Here is a 26,399-nt window from a genome sequence, read left to right as displayed (position 1 = left end):
GTGTTCTTCCAGCTAATTGCATTTTAATGCGCATTATTTAGCTGCCCATTGCATATTTCTCAGGTGCTTGCATCACAGAAATATGCATAAAATACCGCTGTCGTTGTTTGTTTTTCTATTTAGCATAAATAAATTGCATGTGGGATATGTAAATTCGCTGTTGTTACACGGTAAATGAATGTGGATGCATTTTATTAGGTAAACTGTGCGAGAGATTTGCATACTAAGGGAGGTTATGGCAAAGGATCCAATAAAGTGCACACAATTCGCGGAACTATAATGGATAGCCCTTTTATAAATTGTGAATTATGGTTACACTGGTCGGGTTCAATCGAAAACGATTCTTGAGATGTAATAAAAACTTCTCCTCCCTTCTTTTAAATAAATATTTTAGGATAACGAAGTTCACTTAAGCTCTTCTAGCAGAAATTTCCAACAAAATGCATTTGGCTGCTTGAACAAACAAGCAAGTCACAACTGATTTCAAAGGAAGAAAATCCAGAATTAGAGAAGACCGAATTGCGCAGTGAATTGCAAAACGCCAAGTCAAGAATGAACAACTGTTGGCCGATGTTGGTCATTGTTTGCTTTCGCAATTGGTAAGGAAGGGAAGAGGGCCACTGGTTAATCCTGGGTAAGCCAATCTGTCCACTTGATATGACCCAAAATGCACAAAACGCTAATCGTTGCCACGGAAATGGCCCAAAAGACTGTCCTCTACATGATCCACTCAATGAAGGGTTTCTTTCCTTACTTTCTTCGTTCCCTTGCTTTTTCTCCACTAACAGACAGCTTTATTATGCACTAGCCCGCATCCATCCCCCTCTCACCCTCCATTGGGCTCGCCGCAAAAGTGTGCTCGGCATTTTCTTAACCATTTCCTTCGCTCGCTGGCATTCTTTTGGCCTCAAGCCCACCTCTGCCGCTACTGCCTTTTCATGAATAACAAATCAGGCTAAAAGACAAAATCTTTTGCACACCCAAGCCCACATTCTGCAATCCCCACCGCCGCCGGATCTCTAGGATTCCGGAGGTCGGGGTCTATAGCCTGGACGGGCAAAAGCCGCAAGTTCTATGCATACAAAACTACGCCGAGCACGATGACGAGGATGAAAGCCTCAAAAACAAAAAGCAGCACAAAAAATATGTTTAGAATGGGTAAAAAGTGGGCAAGATGGGTGACTGGCGGGAAAGGCCTCCTCTGGTCGGTCCACTTTTGTTGAATTGAAAAGAAATTGTGCAAAAAACACTTGAACCGAGCTCTTCTCGGTTCTCGATTCAGAGTTCTCAACGTCATCGTCAAGTGTTTGTCAAAGTTGGCCCCAGGTTAGGCCATGGAATTGTTGCCGCTTTTTGTTCATTTCAAAAGTAGCAAATCAAATGACGTGTGACAAGTGCGGTCCGCAAGGATATTTATGCGAAAAGCAACTCAGAAAAGGTACTGACAAATAACGGGCTCAGCAGGCAAGGTTATCTTGGAAAATATACATAAATAAAACGATAATAAGTCAACAACATCAGGAGAGAGAGCAAAAGTGAAAGTGAATTGTTAAGACTAATAGGATTGAAGAAAAGGTCGCTACAGAGGATTGCTATTGTGTTTTTATTTATATTTCTCATGTATAACATATCAAAAATAAACAGAAAGTCGATTTTTAACTTTTTTAACTCCTTTTATTTGTATCCCTACCGAAAACTTAAAGCTTTAAGTACTTAGCTATTTTAGCTATTTTAATATTTTTGGGTAAAACTTAAACTTACATTAGTAAACTTATATTTGAATTCCCATTTATTTTTATTAACGGATTTCAAAAACCAATAACAATTGTAGCTAGAAGGAAATACACAATTGTGACATAATAAAAACAATTGAAAAATAGTACAATAAAACAATAATAATAATTGAACTTTCATAGAATTAAATTGATTTCTTAAGCCTGTCACAGCTCCATCTCAGACTTCGCAGGCAATTTCATTTAAATTTGTCTCATTTTTCGATGCTATTCGCCAGGTGAAATTCGATTGCAAACATACCAAAGACCGAAATCAATGCAAAATGGAAACGAGCTCAGCTCAAGGCGCACATATTTTGTGTGCTGGCTGGAAAAGACAGAACTCATTGAATACGGAATAAAGAAATATTTTCCACCTTCCGCTTAAGGAAGGCCAGCCACCCAGCCACAAAGCCCACTTAACTGAAACTGTGCACAAATCGAAAATACAGAAACAGAAATACCAGGCATGTATGTATATTGCTTAGAGCTGTTTGCTTATTGCCAATTCCCAGCACGCACATCCTCGGGGGAAAGAGGAAGGTCGATTTTAAGGGAGCATAAGCACATAATACCCGAGCTCACTTCGATAATTACAGATCGGATGGCATTTAGATACGCACACATGGCCCGGAGAAGCCGGTTAATGCAAATGCATAATGCTGCCTTACCTTTACGACTTAGCACTCCCCCACCACCTTGCATGCCGATGAAGTGAATGTTGTGGCGGAAATTTAATGCCAGAAATTGCAAATTTCCTGCTATCAAAAACTTGTCGAGCGGTGTGGAAGGAAGCTTTCTGCCTTCATCTACCTTTCCCCACATCCAAATCCGAAATATATGACCCCGTTCGGCTTGTTATGTGCATTTGCATATTTGATTTGCAGAGAAGCAAGTTATGCAGCTGCAACCAGGATTTGTCCCTCTTCCCAACAAATATCAAAAGAGTCTCATTAGACATTAGACATCAAACCCCATAAAAGCATGAATCTTCAAAACTATTCGTTTCATAGTATGATAAAATAAAAAGTATACCCACAAACTATCTTTATAGAGGTAATAATATTTTATTATATATTTAAACTATCAATTACCAAGCAATTCAAATAACTTTTACTTTTATCAAACGTACTTCGTTTATTCTATCAACACATGAAATCACTAACCTAAATTAATTACTAAAACATGTTTGTGACGAAAATTGTTTTTCTTGAACTTAGCTTGGGCGAATTAATCCGGATTTTATTTTTTTTTTTTTTTTTTTGGAAAATCTATGAGGATGCCAGAACCTATTCCGCACTTTGAACAGTAGCCTGCGTCTTAGGTGCTTATTTACATTACATTATTGAGTGTCTATATAGTTAAGTTTAAGCTCCAATTAGACATTTTGACAATTGCAAGTTAATGAGACTTGCTTAAGGCTGTAGTAGATTGTGAATCAATCTTAACTAGATTTGTGGTTTTATGAAGTTTGAGGACAAAGCCTGTCGCTGACTGATTAATTGATGCGAGAAACACGATGGCAAAGTCAACCAAAACGCCATGATTGATAGTTTAAGTTGAGTTTAATGAGGCCTGGAGACCCCACAAAACAAAAATAGTTCATTTTTCGAGCTTTAGCCACCGCAAAGCATCCCCATCCCTCAATCTCTTAGTAATTTGCCGGGAGTTACGCACTTTGCTTATTAATATTTATACATATTTAATCGGTCCGCAAAACTTAATTAAACTTTGCCACATTGCTCTTGCTCTTTCGGCGCCTCCTCAAACACCCTCCCAAAAAAAAAACAAAAAAAAAAAAGAGCTGAGCATTGCATGACTACCCTGACAAATTGCCTGCGAGGATGGCAATGGATGAGTGGATGGTCGGTGTGTAATGGGTGATGGAAGGATGAAGGACAGTGGGTGGATGAGATGTCCAGAGCCGAAAAGCAATTTGCAAGCTAAATGATGATGGTGCTCCGCACTTTGTTATGCAATTTTTAGCAGCCCAGCTCAGCTCAGCTAGTGCTTTAAATGCAAATTCTACCAGCGACAATTAATTCTGTCCCTGTTTGCGTGAGCATTCGCCTCCGATCCACCCTAAAACCCAATATCCGCCCAAAACTAGGCTACAATTTGTTTGGCCAGAACCGAAAGTTGTTACAATTTGATGGGACATCATCAATTAACTGCGCACACAACTGTACTTGGCGAATGGTAAGTGGAAATGGTGGAAATGGTTCAAAGGACCATCATTTCGGGCAGCCTGCGGTTTTCACCAACTGGTCAATTGCAAACGAGGATACAAAGTTGTTGCCTCTGCACGCTTGAAAAGTTTGCCGTATCCTTTTAGCGTTAACTGTACTTTTTTGTTAGTTAGTTGTCGCTGCTCTCTACTCGCTTTCACCCCAGTTGCAGTTGTTGCTGTTGTTGCGCTCTAATTCGCTGTTAAGTGGCTTTTGGACATTTGTTGCAAAACTTTTTCATCCCCTTCAACCACCTCCAACCTCCGTCATCATCTTCTGTGGCTTCTGTTATTCCGATGTCGATACTTTCAGCTGCGGTTTTTCCCCCCACTCAGTGTTGGTAAACGTCAGCAGGTTAAGTCCTGCAGCGGTAGCTTAATGAGTGCCGCAAGGTAGACAGCTCGAAAAGTTGTTGAGACACATGGCATACAAATGTTTAAAGTGCCGTCATGCTGAGGACAACTGCAAAAAAAAAAAAAAACGGACACAAAGGAGCACTCGCAAATTGGCTTTTCAATTGTCAGAGTCTGGCCAAAGTGCATCGAATTGGGAATTAGTTTTTGGCCTTTGGTTAAGAAACTTTGGGCAATGGTTTACTTAACAATGGAAACTTAACTTTTCAGAAGTTACCATTGCATACAAGTGCGAAAGGTACAAGAGAAATTTGAATTTAAAAGACTTTTAAAGAGAATATTGCGCATGAAATACTTTAATATTGATTCAAAGTAAATAAATGCACGTATTAAAAAAATTGATATATAAAACCAATGAGTATCTAAATCACGATTTCGTTTGTGAAAAAGACACCTTTTAATTAATTTATATATTTCTGCAAATCAATAGCAGTGTCAAATAACTCAAATATTTGAATAAACAAATAAAAACTTATTTTAAATATCGATGTTGTTTGTTAAAGAGAAAACCTTTTAATTAATTTATATATTTCTGCAATAAAATAAAAACCTATTCCAAACAACATTGAGTTTGTGGAAGAGAATGCTTTCTGCACATCAGTTGTAATATTAAATAACTCAAATGTTTAGATAAACAAGAAAGAAAGCAAACTTCGGCAAGCCGAAGTTCATATACCCTTGCAGCTATTGCAAGAATTAAACATTTTTGAAAACATTAAAATTATAATTTACTTGCGTATAAGTTTAAAAACATTGAAGCTATGATGATTTGCAGCTCAATTATTTGTTAGTTATTTTATATATTTTTATTGTTCCTATGGGAGCTATATGATATAGTCGTCCGACTTTGATGAAACTTAAACCGTAAATTGGAAATATTTAACCATTACTAAATGTCGAAGAACTAAACAAAAAATTAAAAAACAGAAAAGTTATAATTTTTTTCATTTATTTCTCCGATTGTTCCTATGGGAGCTAAATGATATAGTCGTCCGACTTTGATGAAACTTAAACCGTAAATTGGAAATATTTAACCATTACTAAATGTCGAAGAACTAAACAAAAAATTAAAAAACAGAAAAGTTATAATTTTTTTTCATTTATTTTTCCGATTGTTCCTATGGGAGCTATATGCTATAGTCGTCCGATTTTGATGAAATTTTTACCATAATTCTGAAATATTTAACCATTGCTTTATGTCGAAGAACAAAACAAAAAATTTAAAAACAGCAAAGTTATAATTTTTTTTCAATTATTTTTCCGATTGTTCCTATGGGAGCTATATGCTATAGTCGTCCGATTTTGATGAAATTTAAACCATAACTCTGAAATATTTAACCATTGCTATATGTCGAAGAACTAAACAAAAAATTAAAAAACAGCAAAGTTATAATTTTTTTTCATTTATTTTTCCGATTGTTCCTATGGGAGCTATATGCTATAGTCGTCCGATCCGGCTCGTTCCGACTTATATACTACCTGCAATAGAAAGACAACTTTTGGGAAAGTTTCATGCAGATAGCTTTAAAACTGAGAGACTAGTTTGCATATAAACGGACGGACAGACGGACATGGCTAGATCGACTCGCCTAGTCATGCTGATCAAGAATATATATACTTTATAGGGTCGGAGATGTCTCCTTCACTGCGTTGCAAACTTCTGACTGAAATTATAATACCCTCTGCAAGGGTATAAAAATAATGCTATTTAATTTATATTTGTTAACACAAAAGTTTGATTTTTTCATTTATTTGATTGCAACAAAAAATTATGCAAATAGTCCCATTGCGTGCTATTTAAATTATTATGAAACAACAACAAAGAGTAAATCTGCTGACTATAACCAATTGTTTGTATCTCGTTGATGTGCTTCAGTTGTGGGTTTCCTGGACCACAGCATGCGTAGGCATTTTATGCCTCCTCCACGTAAAGCCAATCCCACGCTTTATCTGCAATCTGCAATCACAATCTCGATTTGATGACCATTTCGCTGCATAAATAAACCAATAATTTAATTTTAAGCCCACATTGGCGCTGCAGCACCTGAGAGCGGCGCAAACAAAGCGATTTCATCCATGGGCCATAATGCCGAAATGGCCATCATGGAACACACACATGTGCACGTGTCTTTTGTGTATCTGTTTGTAGATACACTGGGAAAAAAGAAGACAATTTCATAAGTTATGTATTTTTTCATTTAAGGAACGCTTCTATTTACCTACGCACCTAAAACGATATTTTTTTTAAAAATTATATACAAAATGAAAGAAATTTGCAAAATAAATGCAATACCCATGTTTAAATATTTTACTGCTTTTCGAATTCGATAAGTAGGGGCTTATCAATGTTTAATTCTTTTCACATAAATGAAATTTACTGAAGTTCTTCGAAAGTATAAGTCTCAAAAAACGACTATTTGGGGTTCCTTACTAAAATTACTAATTCCAACTTCTAAATGGAAATATTTTTTCTCTGTGTGGTCGTAAAGCTAGCGTGGTCGGTGGTTGGATTTCGGTGTTTGGAGAACGATGCTGTCTCATTGTTATGGACAATGATGCAGGAAGACAGCCAGAGATTTTATGGCGTACATTTCACGAACCAAAAAGGAGCCAAAGAAGACGCCTTCGCCGGGGAAAAGTTGTTTTAATTACAGGCACATGGTACATGCTACATGGTACATGGATGGCACTTGGGCGGAGGCGGAATGTCTTGCCATTTCAGCTGAATCCTAATAACCGACTGACACACTCGCTCTCCCATGCATGAATGCACGGCTCTGAATGAGTGTGTGTGTGTGTCCGGTACAGTCACCGACAAAAGGCTCTCCTCGTGACCGTCCACCATTACGTATGCAAAATTTAATTTCGCAAATGAAAGCGGAAACGAAAGGGTAAGAAAAGGCGTAGAAAAGTGGCACGTTGAGCCTGCCCCGAAAGTCACAGTCACAATCGCAGTCACAGTGACTGGCAAAAGTCATGCCTTGCACTTAAAATTAAAATCACCAACCCACATCGTTCTCGTTGGCATTGTCTGCCTGCAACTTTTCCGCTCTGCCCCTTTTTGTTCCCCAGCCAGACACAATTTAACAAATTAAAAAAATGAAAGACCTAAAGGATTGAGGGCTGGCATAAAGGAAGGATGTCGGCAAACAGGAAGGGATAGCGCAGTGAAACGACCGTGACCAAGAGATTTGCCAGTCGAGGCGAGAAATATGCAAAAGGCTTTGGGGAATTGCCCATAAAAAGCTCATCTAAGTTTTGCTGCGAGTGTGAGCTGGGAAATCGGATGGGTATCGGATGATATCGTATGAAGGAGACTTAAAGTTTAAAGTTCGATTAAGGGTAAACTTTTAAAACTTGAAGTTACACTGGAGTTCATAATTATATCTTTTTAACTTCTCTGCTGCTTCAAAAGTTTTAAACTTTTTATGATAACATCACTTACTCAGCGCAAATAAAGGTTAATTTTATCCGTAAAGGCAAGAATCACTTACCTGAAAAAATATAAAACAAATATGTTATTAGAAAATTGGTTTAAATTTAAAAATTACTTATTTTATAGCACTTTATATTGCCGATATGTTTGTCTGTTTTTATATAATTCATAGAAATTACAAAATATCAATTGGACGTAACAATTAAAGCTTTAGCCTTAATTAAATTGTATTTTTAGTCCAGTGTGCGGTATGGGTTATGACAAGAGACAACTCTTCGAAGTATAAAAGTTTGTGACCATTTTCTCGTAACCCTTTTTACCAAAACTAATACTCAATCTTCGTGCTCCATGGCATTCAGTCTCGCAACAACATCCCGACCGCTCATTTCGAATTCTGGCATTTTTCCGCCAAAAACTGTAGGAACCGGGCCAAAGGAATTCCCCAGACAGCCAGAGGAGCAAAAACATTTCGACCTTTTCGCCATATATTATATATAGAATGTTAGCATAGTTGGCAGTGGGATTTGCAGAGACGTGCATGATTTATCGGATTGGGGACGCGGGGCCGATGCTTTAATACGGTATTAAGTCATTTCATTTATTATTTAAGCCGCGAACTGCGGGCTGTCAAAAATGCAATCGCAATAGAGCAGGGAAAATGGCAGGAAAAATGGTAGCCCTGCTCGGCAGCTTGCAGCGAAATTCAATTACAGTCCTGATGGCAGCCAACAGTCGGGGTAACGAGACGTAACCGTTGTTTGCCCATAAATTGTTTGTAGTTATGTCAATAATGTGTGCTGCCATCGCTGATGCGGATGCGAATGCGAATGCGGATGCTGAAACACACGGCAGCCATTGACTTTTTTCCCTCTGCCTGCCATGTGTCAATGGGAAAAATGCGCGCAATAAAAAAATTGAAAGCCCAAAGCATAGCCATTTTCCAGGACAATTCAAGGGACCGCTGCTCCCTCGTTCTATATCTTCCATCCATGTTCATGTGTTCATAATTTCAGCTTTTATTAACAACAGCAAAAAGCTGACAAGCGCAGCAAGAACAACAACAGCAGAAGCAGAAACAGAAGCAGCAAAGAAAGCAATAACATTGTACAAATAATGCCATAAATATTTGAAATACCGGCAAAGAACAGCGAGGGTAGTTACAAATGTTTCAGCAGGGAAATCCGTTAAATACGATAATAAACCATGAATTTCATGAATTTATTACAGACATGTAAGTCTTTAATATATAATGTCTGGCAGCTCCTTTAGTATTATTTTAGTTGATTATTATTACTTTAACCATTGGAAAAGCGAGCGAAGAAACTAATCAACAATAAAGCCGAGTGTAGACAAATATAATAAATGACCTTCAAAGGGCGAGAAGAGTTTAATTTCAATTGTTTATTTTTACGTGAGACGTTGCCACCTTATTTATACCGTGCTAAGTTGGTTGCCCCTCACCATTTCACACATTTGGTCTGAATTCGTAGTCATAGCTCATAATTCCCAGCAACACTTTCTACAATTGCTAATTGCTGCTTAATCCCAACATTAGTGTCCTAAGTTATAGTAGATTTTCCAAACACCCCTCTTGTCCGCCCTAGACATTAACTAATTGGCTGTCATGTTCGTTGCACATTTGCAGTTAAGTACCCTGTTATTGAACTGCTAATTGGATTACTCGAATTTTTCAGGTTTTTTCAAAAGTCGATTATAATGATACGATACAGAAACAGACAGGTATAATCCAGCATATTTACATTGATGGTTAAAAAGGCAGATAGACTGCTTGTTTCATAGTTAATTTTTTTTATTGCTCCGTGTCCTCATCTTCATGGCCATGATTATAAAAGACGTCAACGACAATGTCCCCCGGGCCCATTGTTCAATCATTGGGCTAATCAACGGTAGCTAATGGCGGGGGAATGCGCAAGCTCTCGTGGGGTGGTGAAAATAGTGGGGGCTGCGGTAATTGCAGCTTGTAGTTGGAGGGCGTGGCCTTCGGTCCCAGGGTTTTCTCATTAGACAACTGCTTAATTGGCTGCTGCTGCTCCTACTCGAATAAAGTGAGGAACGGATAACTAGAAGCTTTGGAATTCCTTTGGGGGCGATAATTGGCTGCTTCTGGCTGATCGTTGTGGCCTGTTTGATGCAGTTGTGGATGCAACGAAATTCCTCGCGAAACTGCATTTTTGGTGCGAGTGGAACGCGCTCCGCAGCTAATACAGTTGCCATTGTGGAAGGACACCCAAAAAGTATGTTCGAATTTCCTTTGATGTTCACACAACCTAAGATGCAACTACGGGGGGTATTGTGCAGCTGAATGAGTCAGTTTATAAGAAGAATTTTATCTTTTTAAAACATCGGAATTTAAAAAACAATGGTGTTATGCCTAAGCTAAACAATTAAAACATTTTTGGTGAATTCGGAATCAGCTTAAATGTTTAATATTTAAAAACATGGACTTAATATAATCCTATATACCAAGTATATTAGACTGACGCTTTTACAAAGAATCGGTAGAGTTTTTTTACCATGTGATTTAATTGACGAATGGCATAAACTAATATTGATTTTAAGGGCATATTTGATATCAACAAATAGTAAGGAAAAATGTATATGAACTTCGACAATAATACATTTAGACCCAATAATCATAACTCATGGCAGATTAATGCGTTTGCCGTCGCAACTACAACTCACTCTGGACTCCACATTTCATGGAATTGCCACATTACAATTCATTTGTATGTGGCATGCTTTATGGCATTCTCTCGCAGCGTTCGCAGCCATTAATCAGCATTAAAAGTGTCAACGACAACAGAAATAGCAACAGGAGTGGTAACTGTGGCAGCAAAACAGAAACAACCACAACTCCTTGGCTGGATGCAAAGCAAAAGGAGCGAAAAGCTTTCATAAATAGCTGCCAAGACGTTGGCCGGAGAAAGAGAGAAAGTGGGAGAAAGTCGGAGAAAGGTGAGTGGAAGACAGGGTAGTCATAAAGCAATCAGCAGGTGTTTGTCATATTCCACAGAACAGCCCGCTAGCCTGTGTAATTTATTCTCCATGGCAAGTTGATAAGACTTTTTATCACCGCGTTATTGCTATTGTTGTTTATATGGGTTGGAGTATTTTTCCTGGGGAAAGGGCAATTGCTTTTCGGGAAAAATGCGTTGCAGCTCTCCCATTCTGGAAATTTTCCAGTCGAAAATATCCCTTAAGTATTTCTACAAACATCGAATTGAGCCGGAACCTGATGAAATTAATGTATATATTTGTCTGGCATAAACAGCGATTATTGATGTATTGGAAAACCCTTAAATATGTACTTCATTTCCTTAATGTCTCTCTTAATTTTACCACAAAATGTAAAGTAATAAAAATGTTTCCAAATACATTTATTTATATATTAATTAGATCAGCGACACAAGTTAAACAGTATTTTTAACGAACTTGTCGCAATCCCATGATTCTTTTATTTTAACTAAAGTCAAAATTGGATTAAATGCAAATATTAACTTTGCCTAAATAAACTGCGGCAGGAAAGTGATTTGAATATTCTTTTTATTTCATGGCAAAAACCTTTAAGAAGAAAATTAACACAAATGTATTAAACTTTTTTCGTTCAAAGTTTGTTCCGCTGACCAAAAACCTTTTGTTCGAAATGTTTCGCATTTAAATGAAATTGAATAAGCCTGTAATCCAATTCAGCGGTCCACCGTGGGGCGGTGGTGGCGAAATGGGCGTGGCATTGTTGGCGGCACATACAAACAAAGGTTAGGCCAAAAGCCAGAGGTGGCCAAAACCACAGCCAAAAGGAGCAGTTGCCACTCACACTTCCCCTGCTGTTTTCATTGTGTCTGCGGCATGTACTGGCAATTAATTTGCATACACAGCTATTTTAAAGTTTCCCAGGCTACCAACAGTTCTTCACCGTTTTCCGCTCTTGGAAAACTGGACCATTTTTGCCATTCTGGAATTAGCATCTAATGCGTGCATGTGTGCTTAATGCGATGCAATGGGGCATTGGGGAAAAATGCCAGCGAGGATTTTCCATTTATCCCTGCACCGCTGCTGAATTTCATTTCAGTAAGTTAATCAAAGTTTGTGCAGCTTTTGTCACAGCTTCCTTTCTTGTCCGGCATTTGGCAAGGAAGTCAGTCTGTGGGGCAGCCAGCCGAAAAGCTTAAAAGTTGCATGCCATCAATGGAGGAGAATTAACGAGAAATGGAAGAAAACAGATCGCTGCGAGCTGGAAAAGCCAATGATTTGGCAAGTTTTCATCCCTTTACAAGCGATGAGACAGCATTATTTGAGGTATCAATGGTGAGTTAAAGAAAGTAAAATTTAAAGAGACCTGTTTTGTTTGCGAGAGTTCAAGGTTTTATTTTGGCTTTTTACATTTATTGAAGTTTTAACTATCCGAAAACGAAAAGAATATATATATTCATGGTTTTGTTTGATTGCATAATTTTTAGATATCCACAAAGGACAAAAGTAACAAGATAAACAAAAGCTTTTGAAATGATTTTTAAATGATACATCACATCGCACTGCGAAAGACACCCAAACATTATGACGGAACTAACTCTAGCAAAACCAGATAGCTTTATGCAAAAATAATTTATACTCCTATCTTCAGCCATCAACGTACTAAATAACTGACAGCAAAAATGTATGATACTTGATATTGAAAAGGACAAATCGAAAGGCCACAAAAAATCCACAAGAAAAATATGAATATTTTGGTTGATTTATGCGCAATTCCAAAATTGATTGCCCATACATGTACGCCAAGTAAATAAATGGATATAAATCAGTTGATTTAATTGAGAATAAAGAATGGCGGGTATAAAATAATCGTGTTTTATGTTTACAATGTACAAGCGATACCAAAAGCCGAATGCAACAAAGATTAGAGCAAACAGAATGCATCCGCAGCCTCGGGGAAAATTTACAGCGTATAATAAACCGCAAGTAAAAGGGGGCGTGGCGGGTGGCCGCGACCCAATATTGCCGGTGGGCGGCAGTAAAATATGAAATGCCATAAAGATGTGTGCAGAAAAAGGAACCTTAAACCCAAACAGCCACAAAAGGAACATAATTTTCCGCTTGAAATGCGCTTCAAAGCGTTTCCCATTTTTTTTTTTTTTGGAGCAGTGTTTCATTCTGCATTATTTATACAGCATACACCCATTACAAAAAAGCGGGCTACAAATAAATTGAGAAGCACCAAGATTTATATGCAGCTGCGCAAGAAGTTTCCGAGTGGAGCGAACCGAAATTCATTTTATGCGATGTAAAGTAAAAGTTTCTCCTCCGGACACCTGAGCGCTCTGCATGGTAAAGTTTGGTTGAAATAAACCCCAGGCCCGCCCCCAGGATAGCAGCAGTGTCCTGGCCAAACATTAAGGTGAAATGTATGCGCCTCCGGCTATGCAACATTTTGTCTACGACACCCGAATGGCCGACAGGACAGGACAGAACAGAACGGATCGAAACGAAACGAAACGAAAGGAAATTGCGGACAGGAGCTTGTCACGCATGGTGGTTTCAGTGGTGCCAGCAGCAAACCAACCCATGGACGTTCATCAATCATGGGCTGCAGGAGTGTATGTGGGTGTAGGACTGGGTTTCGGATTCCATTTCCTCGTTACGTTGCCTGCAACAAATCGGCGTAATGTGCGGTGTTTGCTGCACTTAACGAGTACATTCTTCGTCCAACCATACAACCATCCAACCAATCATCCATCCACCCACCCACCTACAATCCTTTGGCTCCCACTTTGTGGTCAGTCAGACCATCAATCAGAAATCAGGAGCGATGCGATACCGCTCTCAAAATTTAATTGACTTTGCTTTTGCAAAGTTTCACATGTGTATGTCAATGAGTGATGGCCGTCTAATTTGCCCCGTTTTGTATGCTCATTAAGTGACAAGTATGCGATGTTTCGATGAATAAAAAAAATAATGATAAAACAGCAGCGTGAAATTCGAAATTCGGCAAATTGAACTTCCTTTGATGTTGGTTTGCTCTACGTTCACTTTAATTTTCGAATTTTTAACGATGTATAAATGCGGTTAGGCATTTTATAATTGGAAACAAATTTTAATTGCCAGCTTGCCTTTGTGATTACTTGCTTAATGCATCAAATTGTGGTTTGTAAATCCAATTAAAATGGCTTACTGCTTTCTTGCTGCTCTTATTTCAAATTTAGTTCACTAAACTCATCTGTTTAATTAAATACATAGGTTTTCAACAAGTTATTTGTGAAACCACTAATGTTTTTAAGGATTTTTTGGTTAATTTTATCTTGACCGACATTTTGAAATAAAAAGACTTTTTAAGTAGTTAGGTATGTGAACACATTAGGTAGCATTAAGCTTAATTACTCTTCAAAATCATGCCTGGCAGTCTCTGGATTCATTACCATATACGTTTTGGTAATTAACACCTCTAATTTAAGAGGCAACGTGACTCAGACATAAATGAGTTGAGTTGGCCAAAAAGAAGGAAATATGAAGAGAAACAAACAGCAGATTCCCCTAATTGAAGAGAGCCTCATTTCGACGGATGCAAATTAGTAAACAAAATTTCAACTGCACATTGGCAAATTCGAGGGGGTAGGCGAGTGGGGGCGTGGCAGATGGGAGGAGTCCGAACAACGCCCCAAATTGAGCTGGGTGACTGGGCGGCAACCGACTCTAAAGTCGGGTGTTAAATTATTTATGAAAGCCGCTGGCGGCCGCCAACAACGCACACATTTTGAAGCCAGTTTGGGCCACATTAAGTCACAGATGAGCCAGCAAGCTGGATGAAAGAGAGAGAGAGATGGAAAGATGGAGAGAGAGCGAGCAAAAGCAGCGCAAATTCACTGTGTGCCAATTAATTATTCATAATTAGCTGCTGACTAAATGTTTAACTAAATCAGAGGACGTTTGCGCCGTCCTCAGTTGGGTGTTTATTTAAAAGATGACATTAGAAACGCAATCCATGAGACTAAATACGGGTAATTCTGCAGGGTGGCTGTTTTTCTTCGGGCTCCAAGCTAAATTAAAAGCTGACCTATAAAGCAGCAGAGTTAATTGTGATTTATGCTGCATGTTTTGTTCCCGCTCAGGAAAGTTTGAAATAAAATATGAGGAGAAATTTAAATGAAATAATGCTGAACACATATTTGCCTCCAGGGTGTGATCAGCCAACCAACTAAAATAAAATAATAATAGAAATACATTCTATTCGAAGCTTATACATTTTTGCCGAAGTATACAAATATACAAAAAATCAAAAAACATTCTATTCATAGCAGATACATTTTTCTGACATCGATGTGTACATATAGTTTTATTGACAACAAAACGTATATTATTTTTTTTTACTTAAATGGAATAAAATAGCTGTTTGTCAATTGAACATTTTAGTTTAAAAAAGTTGGTAGCAACTAACAAATGTGTTTCAGCTATCTGGTCAGACAAAAAATTTAGTTAATTAACCTTACTTTTTCACGACTAACAAACGTTTTAACAACTAGCAAACGTTTGCTTGTGGAACTACCAGTTTGGTTCAGTTACAATATTTTTATCTTTGTAGCACGGATTACTTTTAATTCTGCACTTCCGAGTTTCAAGATAAGAACCATCCAAAAACTATATTTTAAACAATGGGTAGATATTAGGAGTTTGCTTTTGCTCATAATGTTTCGGATCTTTGAAACATTGAATCATCGAATCATATGAATCACTTAAGCATATGAGTGGCTGTACTGCTGCCCTTCCTATTTCAAGATAACACTCTGCCAAAATACACCTAATGCATAAATAGGTCAAGATATTTCGTTGGAAATATTTCGAATGGGAAATATTTTAGAGTCATAGTCAAATGAAATATTTGTAGGAGACAACTTCCAATTTTACACAGAGTTCTAATGGATAATGCTTTTAATTGAATACTAGAATTAAACCATTTGCTCTGCTGCTTTGATATATATAAGTATCAGAAGAAGTCCAGGAAAAGTAACTAAATTAGAAGTCAAACAAAAACACCTTGAATTCTTGTATTCCCAAGTCATTCTACCAGCTCTCCATTGTGAGTCGTGTCCGTTTCACTGAATTGCCAATGAAAATAATGAAAGTGAAAGCAATGGGGGGAGGACAACCTTTTGAAGTAATTGCCGGTACAGGAATTTGTCATTCAGTAAAACCAATTTACCGACGGCGGCCATCCGTCTCCTTCGCACCTTGGCAAACCTATTTGAAATCCGTTTCCTGAGTAATTTCTTGTAGCGAAGTGAGAATTTCACTTGACGTTTTTCCCCTTTTCAGGGTGGCAAGAGGGGGCTGGAGGAGGGGGTTTCTGGCTCCGCTCATGTCTAGCCGCTGTCTACACAAGGGCAACACACATAGACACACATGGACAGACCGCACACACAAATACACACACACACTGGGAAATGGAGTCCTGAGACGACGCAGTTGTTGTCTTTGGAAAGAAGTGAGCCAGCCAACAACAGCTTTATGTTTGTGTAAATATTTAGCAAACAAGCGGCTGAAATTCTTGGCCAACTGAGCTGCTGGCTCTTAGCACACGTGTGCGAATATTTTGCGGGTAGTCGCTTAACAAATGTGTGAAAACTCAGATTTACTCTCTTTCCCAGTCTAGACGAGATGCAAATGTCTAATGGGGTCGTAGGTCACTCCAAGCACACACACCACACACACACACACACACACACACACACAGTCACAATCACAGAAAGTAGCACAATTTATATGCTGATTTCATTCATATATTGTTTCGTTACATTTACCATCACTTTTCACTTGGTTACTAAATTTTAAATAATATTCTTGGCTTTATTTTTACTCACTCTGCTATGGATTTAGATAACGGCCAGCGCTCCATGGAGGCCTGATATTTCATATTCTCGATTTGCTTCTTTAATGCGTCCCGATCCATGTTTTGTAGAGCACTGGGATCCATGGCGGCTAAAATTTATCCACATACCACCCCTGCAAAGAGGAAAGTGTACGTGAGAGATTGAGAGAGTGTTTTCTGTGCGTGTATGTGTGAGAGATGGCACTTGCCATAAAAGCTGCAAAGGCTAACTCTCTCTGTTGTGTGCTAATTGGATGCCATGTGCGGTGACAGGGTGACTTTTGGGCGGACTGAGCCGGAATTTGGCACCCTATATTGCCGAAAAACATTTACTGGTCCCAGTTTGCAGCCCCGTTTGGAGCGACGATTGCGCAGAGCATGAATAACAAATCGATAGAGAGAATTTTCGGGGGAGCGAGACTCCCAGTTAACAGTGCCGCCTAAAAGGCTGCCATAAACTCTGTTGACTTTTTCGCCGCCTCCACGCAGGGTGGAGAGCATTTGTTTACAACTAGAATGACGGAGCAAGAATATGGAAAATCCAGCAGGGCATAAAAAGGGCGCGTCCCTTGACCAAAACCAAAACCAAAAACCAAAACTTCGAAATGCAGATGTAAACCGAACAGCTGAGACTGCACACTACATTACTACAACATCACAGTGTTGTAATATATGAAACTTTCCTTACATTGTGTTTACCCAGTTAAAGGGCTTTTGGCTCCCATAAATATCCCTCACAAAAAGGCGTGCGATGAAAATCCATGGAACACGGAAAATGTGGGGCGGAAAAACCAAGAAGCATTTTGCGTGCCCTTAGACAATTAGTATTTGCTGTTTACACTTTGGGCCTTTGGGCCGGCATTAAAGAGAGCCCTTCAGAGGGGTGGATTCGGACAGTGATGGAGATAATGGGTGAGATAAACGGCCAAAGTTTAGATACTTCGGGATGATAAAATAAAGGGATGCGGAATAGGTTAACCAGAAAAACCATTCCAGTATTTAGGCACTAAAGTTGTAGGTTTAATCAAGCACAAGTAAGGATAAAATAAAAGTTGGGCAGCATAATAATGGCAAGCAGAGATTCCATCATGTTTTCACTGTTTAATTAAAAATATTCATGTTTTTCGGTGCTTATAGTTAAACTTAAATAAAATAAGGTGACGTTAAAGTTACATTAATGTTAAATAACAGAAGCCTGGCAGATAACATTTCCATAGCATTTTAGTTAGGACATAACCCTGGTTAACATTAACAGTGCTCGATTATCGCATGCTAGAACTGAGAAACCCAACAGACTTCTTAACATAATGTTAGACTTGAATTTCAGTAAAAATAACTATTTTGTCCATTAAAACCCCTAAACATGGAGGAAAAAACAGCCTCCCAAAACTCATCGGTAGACAATCAAAACCTAATACAAAACACATATAAAAAGCCGCAGAAAGCGGCAAAAACCAGATGAGTTTCTGGATATGGACACCACAAAAACAAGGGAAACAAGAAAAGTAAGGAAGAACAGGAGCTGCCCTGAACCCAGTGATGCGACTTAGGACGCAACATGACAGGCCAAGGATAAGGCTGACACCGAAGCACAGCTGACGCTTTTGTAGGTGTAACTTTAAATACGAAAAAAGAACGAACTGGCCAGCACCACGCCCCCAGCCCCCTGCTCTGCTGCCTTTTTCCTGTCCAGTTTCATACATCATTTTTTGTCACTTCGCTGGGCAACTTTGACACAGGTCCTGTGTCCTCGGTCCATTGTTCCTGGACCTCTGTTCACGGCTTGTTTGCATCTCCATCGCCCATTGCCCATTGCCCATCGCCCACCGACCAGCCGAGATCCCATTTTTGGACAGCTGTCAGGCTGCTAAAGGACTTTAGGCTTTAACCCAATCTGCTGCTGCCGTTTCAACGAAAAGTTGCTCCTCTCGGCAACCTGCGGGTTGTTTGCCATTTTTGTTTTTCCAGCCAAGCTTAAAGCTCAGAGCCCACTCTGGTGACACTTTTGGTCAAATGTGTTAATGGCAAAAATGTTGTAAAACAGTTCAGATTTAATACAGCCCAAGTGCAGGTCATGGGGTTTGTGGGAGAAGTTGGGACAGGAAGTTGGATATGAAACAAGTATATGTCCCTTGCTATCCTGTCCGGGGCGTCCTGGCACATGTTGACAGCACTGACCAGCAGAAACACTAAAAGCTTTAAAGTTGGTTTAATTAAAACTTTTCAAAGTTGTCCCGCAAAAGGGATTCGATGAAAAGGGGACAGAACAGAAAGTGCAAATGCTCCTAACTGGCTTGAAATTCTTGGGTTGAAAGGGGTGAAAGGTTTCGAGTTAATTGATTGGTCCTTCTTGCTGTTTTTATAAACCAAAGAAATCAATTAAAACAAGAAAGAAAGCAAACTTCGGCAAGCCGAAGTTCATATACCCTTGCAGCTTTCGCAAGAATTAAATATTTTTGAAAACATTAAAATTATGATTTACTTGCGTATATGTTTAAAAACATTGAAGCTATGACGATTTGCAGCATAATTATTTGATTGTTCTTTTATATATTTTTATTATTTGTATGGGAGCTATATGATATAGTCGTCCGATTTTGATGAAATTTAAACCATAATTCTGAAATATTTAACCATTGCTATATGTCGAAGAACTAAAAAAAATAAAAAAACAGCAAAGTTATAATTTTTTTCAATTATTTTTCCGATTGTTCCTATGGGAGCTATATGCTATAGTCGTCCGATTTTGATGAAATTTTAACCATAATTCTGAAATATTTAACCATTGCTATATGTCGAAGAACTAAACAAAAAATTAAAAAACAGCAAAGTTATAATTTTTTTTCAATTATTTTTCCGATTGTACCTATGGGAGCTATATGCTTTAGTCGTCCGATTTTGATGAAATTTTAACCATAATTCTGAAATATTTAACCATTGCTTTATGTCGAAGAACAAAACAAAAAATTAAAAAACAGCAAAGTTATAATTTTTTTTCAATTATTTTTCCGATTGTTCCTATGGGAGCTATATGCTATAGTCGTCCGATTTTGATGAAATTTTAACCATAATTCTGAATTATTTAACCATTGCTATATGTCGAAGAACTAAACAAAACAATAAAAAACAGCAAAGTTATAATTTTTTTTCAATTATTTTTCCGATTGTTCCTATGGGAGCTATATGCTATAGTCGTCCGATCCGGCTCGTTCCGACTTATATACTACCTGCAATAGAAAGACAACTTTTGGGAAAGTTTCATAGCTTTAATAGCTCTGTTTCAATAGCTTTAAAACTGAGAGACTAGTTTGCATATAAACGGACGGACAGACGGACAGACGGGCGGACAGACGGACAGACGGACGGACAGACGGACATGGCTAGATCGACTCTACTAGTGATGCTGATCAAGAATATATATACTTTATAGGGTCGGAAACGTCTCCTTCACTGCGTTGCAAACTTCTGACTGAAATTATAATACCCTCAGCAAGGGTATAAAAAGTTCACCCCTTTCGACATAACATAAGTTTCTGCCATTTGTGTTGTAAAAAATAAAATAAATATATTTATAGAGCTAATGTAATCAGAATTAATTTTAAAGGATGATAATAATTTAAGTTAAGTTGTTGATATTTAAGAAAAGTTTAAAAATGCGTTCATTTTGAAAGCCAAAAACTCATTTATGCAACGAAAATCCAAGAAAGTATAGATAAATACAAACTTGTTAGTATACAGTTTGTATTGTTTGTGTAAGTTTTCCCAGCTTGGTTAATGAGTGAAATTAAGTGGAATTTTTTCCTTTGGTGGCTCAGCTTACAAATGCACTTTCCGTCGCTGGGACTTCCAACAACAAATACCAATTTACTCCCATAAACCATGGCTGCCTAAGCCACCAACTAATCCCTGACATCATCGTTTCCACTTAAAGTGCAACACCACCCATAAAAGGGAGCGAAAGCGGAGAAGCTGCCCACCGAAGAGCCCCATTTAACCTCGATGGCAAATCTTCAACGTAAAACTAAACTAATTGCTTCGAGCTATTGCCGCCATCGACTATCCGTCCCCTAAGCCCCCGTTTTGCGGCTGTGGCTGTCCTGAAACCCAATATGATGGCAATGCGCCATTAAGCACCGATGCACCACAAGCAGGCAGCCCAACTCGACTGAAAAAGTAGCAGAAATTTGTCTGCGGGCGAAGATGCAGAGGGGCAACTGTGTGTGTATATGTGTGTGTTTGTGTGGGGGCGAAAAAGTCAGCATGCAACGGACATAAATCGTTAGCAAAATGTTTTTGGCGGCTACAAGCGGCAGCCACAAACCAAAGTATTTTACCCACTCCCCTGCCTGCCGCTCAAGTGTTTCGCGTGTGTGTCAACAGGCGTTCAAGTTTTTCGAAACCATGGCCGCCCCCGCCCCCTCATAAGGCAGGGTCTCTTCTGGAAGCGACAAGGACAACTGCGACAAGTCAAGTGATTCCTTTTCCTTTTCCCTGGATTCCCCAGAAGGGAAAACAAATTGTGAAGCCTGCCGTAGAAGTTACTCAATCTGGTGCAGCACACTAGCATCCATTTGCTCGTTAATAGATACCCCCAAAACGGTCGCTTGCCATTTTTCCAGCAATTTGGGCATTTCCTTGGACTCACTTTGAGCCTGTGTCCCTGCGATATTGTTACAATAATTGGCATTAGCCGGGGAGTGTCCTTCCCGTTCGGACATACGGAGGCTGCCTTTTTGTGGTGCGGGTGCGAGAAACGATTTCAGCTTGTTAGCTTAATTTTAAATGCGCAAACTTTCCGCTCGGCCCGAAATTCTTTGGGGCATATCTTCATTGTTGGCCAATTCCAAAGAATTTCGTTGAAAAAAAATGTGTAAAGAGGAATTAACATATATAAAGAGAAACGGGCTGCTCTAATTGGATGCGAAGGAATTTGCGAAGGCTTGCTCAGGTTTGAGCGATAACACCCTGCAATCGTAAGGAAAAAGTATTGTATAATAGTATATATGGTATTTTTATTGTGTAAAATCGCTTTCTTTAAAGGTTTTTTCTCATTATTATCTCATTTTTCAACAGTCGAGTCAAAAATTTGTCACAAATTTAGTTGAGTACCGGAGGTCAGAGTTTAAGCAATGGATTTTATGTCACACTCGACAAAAATGTATCTCAAGAACACAAAGAGATTCACCAAGTCACTAATACAATTGATAAATTTTCTCAAACATTTTAAGGCACCCACTTCATCTGCCACTTTTCTACTTTTCTCTTCATCTAAGCACAGCAATCAAATCACAATCATCTAAACCCATTTTCATTTAATTATAACTTGAAAGTCGCTTAAACTTTGTTTTATGTTGGCCAAATCGCGGATGTCACGTTTTGAAGAAACAATCTAAACATGGCGCGACAAATATTTATCCAGTCATTAGCGACGTTTCACTCGGTTACCTTTTTGCGGCTGCCGACACTTCAACAAACTAACACTAAAACTGAAACAAAAACTAAAGCTGCACCGAGAAAAATTATTCTTTATTAAAAGAACTAATATGTTTAATATAATTCAAATACGTTAAATAAATTCGAACTGTTAAAAAAAAAAACGTTTAAGATGTAGAACGAACATTCGTACTTGCACTGAGTAAGTATTCTTTACTACTACCCTTTTTTTTCTCTGTATAGCAACGACGGCGATAGCGATGGGGGACAACAATTTGTCCCAAAGAACTTTCAACTGGCAAACTTTTTGGCGGGGCTTAAGCGGGGTTTTGCAGAGTGTCGACATCAACTAACAAGAACCGCAAACAAGCAGACCGACTATGAGTTAGTTGTTGGAGCCGCGATGAAGAGCGAGGACCCACCATCACCAAAAAGCTGAGCAAACCAGCCCGCACATTTTGCTAAATCAATTTGCAGAGCTAAATAATTAAAATACAGTAATGATGACGTTCGGTTTTTGGGGTTTTGCAATCTGTTGCCGTTTGTGTGGCCGGGTCAGGCAATGCTTGGGTTAGCCTGGCTTATTAGCAAGCTTAGAATGCGTTAAATTATGGCCAACAGTTTCAAATTTACACATGATGCTGTTTACAGCCGACAGCCATGGGAAATTGAGAAGATGTGCAAACTCCCCAGCAGTGTTGCATGCTGCATGTAACAAAATTACTATTTAATAGCCAATAAATAGGATTAATATTGAAATAAATTAACATATATTTGACTTATATTTATTGGTTAATCTGCATAAACTAAGACCTGTTAATTCGAAATCTTTAATAAGACGTTTAAATATATATTTGGTAATTTCCAACACATTTATTTAATCATTAAAAATTATAATGCTAGTGACATCAGTTTTCATAATTATTAAAAACAAGAAAGAAAGCAAACTTCGGCAAGCCGAAGTTCATATACCCTTGCAGCTATTGCAAGAATTAAACATTTTTGAAAACATTAAAATTATAATTTACTTGCGTATAAGTTTAAAAACATTGAAGCTATGATGATTTGCAGCTCAATTATTTGATAGTTATTTTATATATTTTTATTGTTCCTATGGGAGCTATATGATATAGTCGTCCGACTTTGATGAAACTTAAACCGTAAATTGGAAATATTTAACCATTACTAAATGTCGAAGAACTAAACAAAAAATTAAAAAACAGAAAAGTTATAATATTTTTTCATTTATTTCTCCGATTGTTCCTATGGGAGCTATATGATATAGTCGTCCGACTTTGATGAAATTTAAACCGTAAATCGAAAATATTTAACCATTACTAAAAGTCGAAGAACTAAACAAAAAATTAAAAAACAGAAAATTTATAATTTTTTTTCATTTATTTTTCCGATTGTTCCTATGGGAGCTATATGCTATAGTCGTCCGATTTTTATGAAATTTTTACCATAATTCTGAAATATTTAACCATTGCTTTATGTCGAAGAACAAAACAAAAAATTAAAAAACAGCAAAGTTATAATTTTTTTTCAATTATTTTTCCGATTGTTCCTATGGGAGCTATATGCTATAGTCGTCCGATTTTGATGAAATTTAAACCATAATTCTGAAATATTTTACCATTGCTATATGTCGAAGAACTAAACAAAAAATTAAAAAACAGCAAAGTTATAATTTTTTTTCATTTATTTTTCCGATTGTTCCTATGGGAGCTATATGCTATAGTCGTCCGATCCGGCTCGTTCCGACTTATATACTACCTGCAATAGAAAGACAACTTTTGGGAAAGTTTCATGCAGATAGCTTTAAAACTGAGAGACTAGTTTGCATATAAACGGACGGACAGACGGACAGACGGACAGACGGACAGACGGACAGACGGACAGACGGACAGACGGACGGACAGACGGACATGGCTAGATCGACTCGCCTAGTGATGCTGATCAAGAATATATATACTTTATAGGGTCGGAGATGTCTCCTTCACTGCGTTGCAAACTTCTGACTGAAATTATAATACCCTCTGCAAGGGTATAAAAATAATGATTAATAATCCAAAAAGAACTCAATTGATTTTTCAATAGCATAACTTTTTTAAAAAGTAATAAATTGTTTTTTCATTAGCTTAACTTTTATCAGATGTTATAAACTGATATTTCATTGGCATGACTTTTTAATGATAATCAAAACCTTTATTATTATATTTTAATGATTATGTCAAATTAATGCAATCGCTTAATTACACAACTTTTGTATTTACGACATATTCTCAGTATAGCTTTAAAATTAAAATACACAAAAATTGTCAGGCTCAGTTAACCTAATTGCTTGCATGTTTTAAGTGTTTCCAAATTAGCTATGTATATTTGGCTATAAACTGGACAAGGTAGCACCACTACCACGCCACTCATGCGTTGACACGCACAACGCGGCGTATGCGTGATTTACGCAATGCCTCCCCCAAGTTTGCCTGGCCAGTGTCCACACGTGCGTTCTAATGAGGATTTCATAGCACCAGGTAGATGGGAATTGCAACTTAAAGCGACCAAGGCATCTCGGAACTGTTGGTCCAGTATTTCTTTCTTAAAATCACATAAATCAAACGATCCGAATGTCAGGCCCAGAGGCTATTAAATTTACGACCCCCGACCTAGGCAAACATCGTTGGGGAACTGGTATCATTTTTTAGCCGTATCATTGACGCTCTGTTTGTTTATCTCTCGTTTGCCTGCCTGTTTGTTTATTGTTGTTTGCCTGCCGTTGATGCCAAGTGCAGAAAGAAAAAACAAGGAAAACGGAGTCTACAAAAATGCAATTAAAATCGTTTCATGTGACAATTCAGTTGCTATCTTCCCTATACCCTTGATTCCCTCACTCTGTTTGTTTGGCTTTGGCTTTGGCCAGGCCTGGCCTGCTAATGATTGGATGGCTTCCCTCTTTTGCAAGGGTCCAGGTTGCAGGTGAACCCAATAGCCCAATATCGCACTGCCAGGCACAATGATGAATAGTTAGCCGGAAGATGGAGATGCACTGTGGACAAGCGATAATTGTTAACTGCTTCACTGAGTCCAAAGTAAGTCCAAAACAAAAGGTCAGTTTCAAAAAAGAAAGCGAGAAGTGCAGGGCTAATGAGACTTTTTCATCAGGCAAAAGGGCAAACTGTCTAAAATGAGTGATGCTTAAGGGAAGAACTGAAAAATGCATTAAATACAAGAAAAACTTTAGATTAAGTGGGGTAATGCTATTTTAAAAAATCAGTAGATAAGTAAAGTTTATATATAAAATGATAAATGGTGATTAAATACGAAAGCACGTTAGACTTGTATTATTTTTCACAACTCAATTTTGAAAACGAAAAGTGCTATATTCATTTGCCAGCAATAAGGATTTCACTAGTCATTTTAAATAAAATCAAATCTCAGTATGCTGCATATAAAAATTCTATTAAAAGCTATAACTTAAGACTTTTTTATTTCCAAAGTTTTTGTTAAGGATTTATTGACTGAATCTTGAATATGTTTGAAAACTTGACCATTCCCCATTAGTACGATTCCCCAGAGTGTATATAAACATACCCAGCCTGGACTCCAGAAACAATTATCTTGCAAATTTCCTGCTCAAGATGCAAGCAAGCTACCGACACGCAAAAACAACATGCATATCCCCCAACACTCCGGCCGGAATGTGAGCCGGAAGAAGCCCCGGAGGAAGCATTCGCCATGTAGCAGCAACAAAGCAACTAAAAGAATAACTTGAGACAAAATTAAATGGGATGCCTGGCAGAAAACAAAAACCACCATTAAATTTGCATTAAAATATTCAATTTGAAGCGAGGAACAGAGAGCAGCAGAACCAGGACAAGCTCATTTGCACATTCAACAACGAGTTGCTTCTGTGGCTGCGGTTTCACATCCCCCATCCCTCATCCCCCAATCCTAGCAACATTTGCTCCTTGAGAGCTTCAAAGGATGGCGTCCAACGGATGACACGAAGGCAACTTTCATGAGATGACACATGCTGCTCAGCTGGCTGCTGGCTGCTGGTTGCTGACTCCCCTTTTCGTCCTCACTTAGTTTGCTTCTGTCTGCAGCGCCTTCTTTCATGCTTTAATTATTTGCAGCATGCAAAGTTAAGCCCTCGCACACACACACACGCACACAGTTAAAGTAGACCAGCACACCCGCACACCCTGGCAAACATTGGGCAAGGTATTAAGTTGTAAATAT

At 38.3% G+C, this 26,399-nt stretch overlaps 1 protein-coding gene across 1 annotated transcript in view; it reads right to left on the bottom strand.

Annotated features, from left to right (window-relative positions):
- Positions 1 to 26,399, bottom strand: part of LOC108141888 (guanine nucleotide-binding protein subunit gamma-e) — a 42,129-nt gene that overhangs the window by 5,189 nt on the left and 10,541 nt on the right. The window contains exon 2 of the mRNA XM_017265497.2: positions 16,717 to 16,858. Within this exon, the coding sequence (XP_017120986.1) occupies positions 16,717 to 16,829 (113 nt within the window). The 5' untranslated portion in view covers positions 16,830 to 16,858. The remainder of the gene's footprint in view (positions 1 to 16,716; positions 16,859 to 26,399) is intronic.

The sequence above is a fragment of the Drosophila elegans genome, unplaced genomic scaffold, assembly GCF_018152505.1.
Source record: "Drosophila elegans isolate 14027-0461.03 unplaced genomic scaffold, ASM1815250v1 contig_814, whole genome shotgun sequence".
In the NCBI taxonomy this organism is placed as follows: domain Eukaryota; kingdom Metazoa; phylum Arthropoda; class Insecta; order Diptera; family Drosophilidae; genus Drosophila; species Drosophila elegans.
The sequence above is the reverse complement of the archived record's forward strand: the minus strand, read 5'-3'. Positions and strand labels throughout refer to the sequence as shown.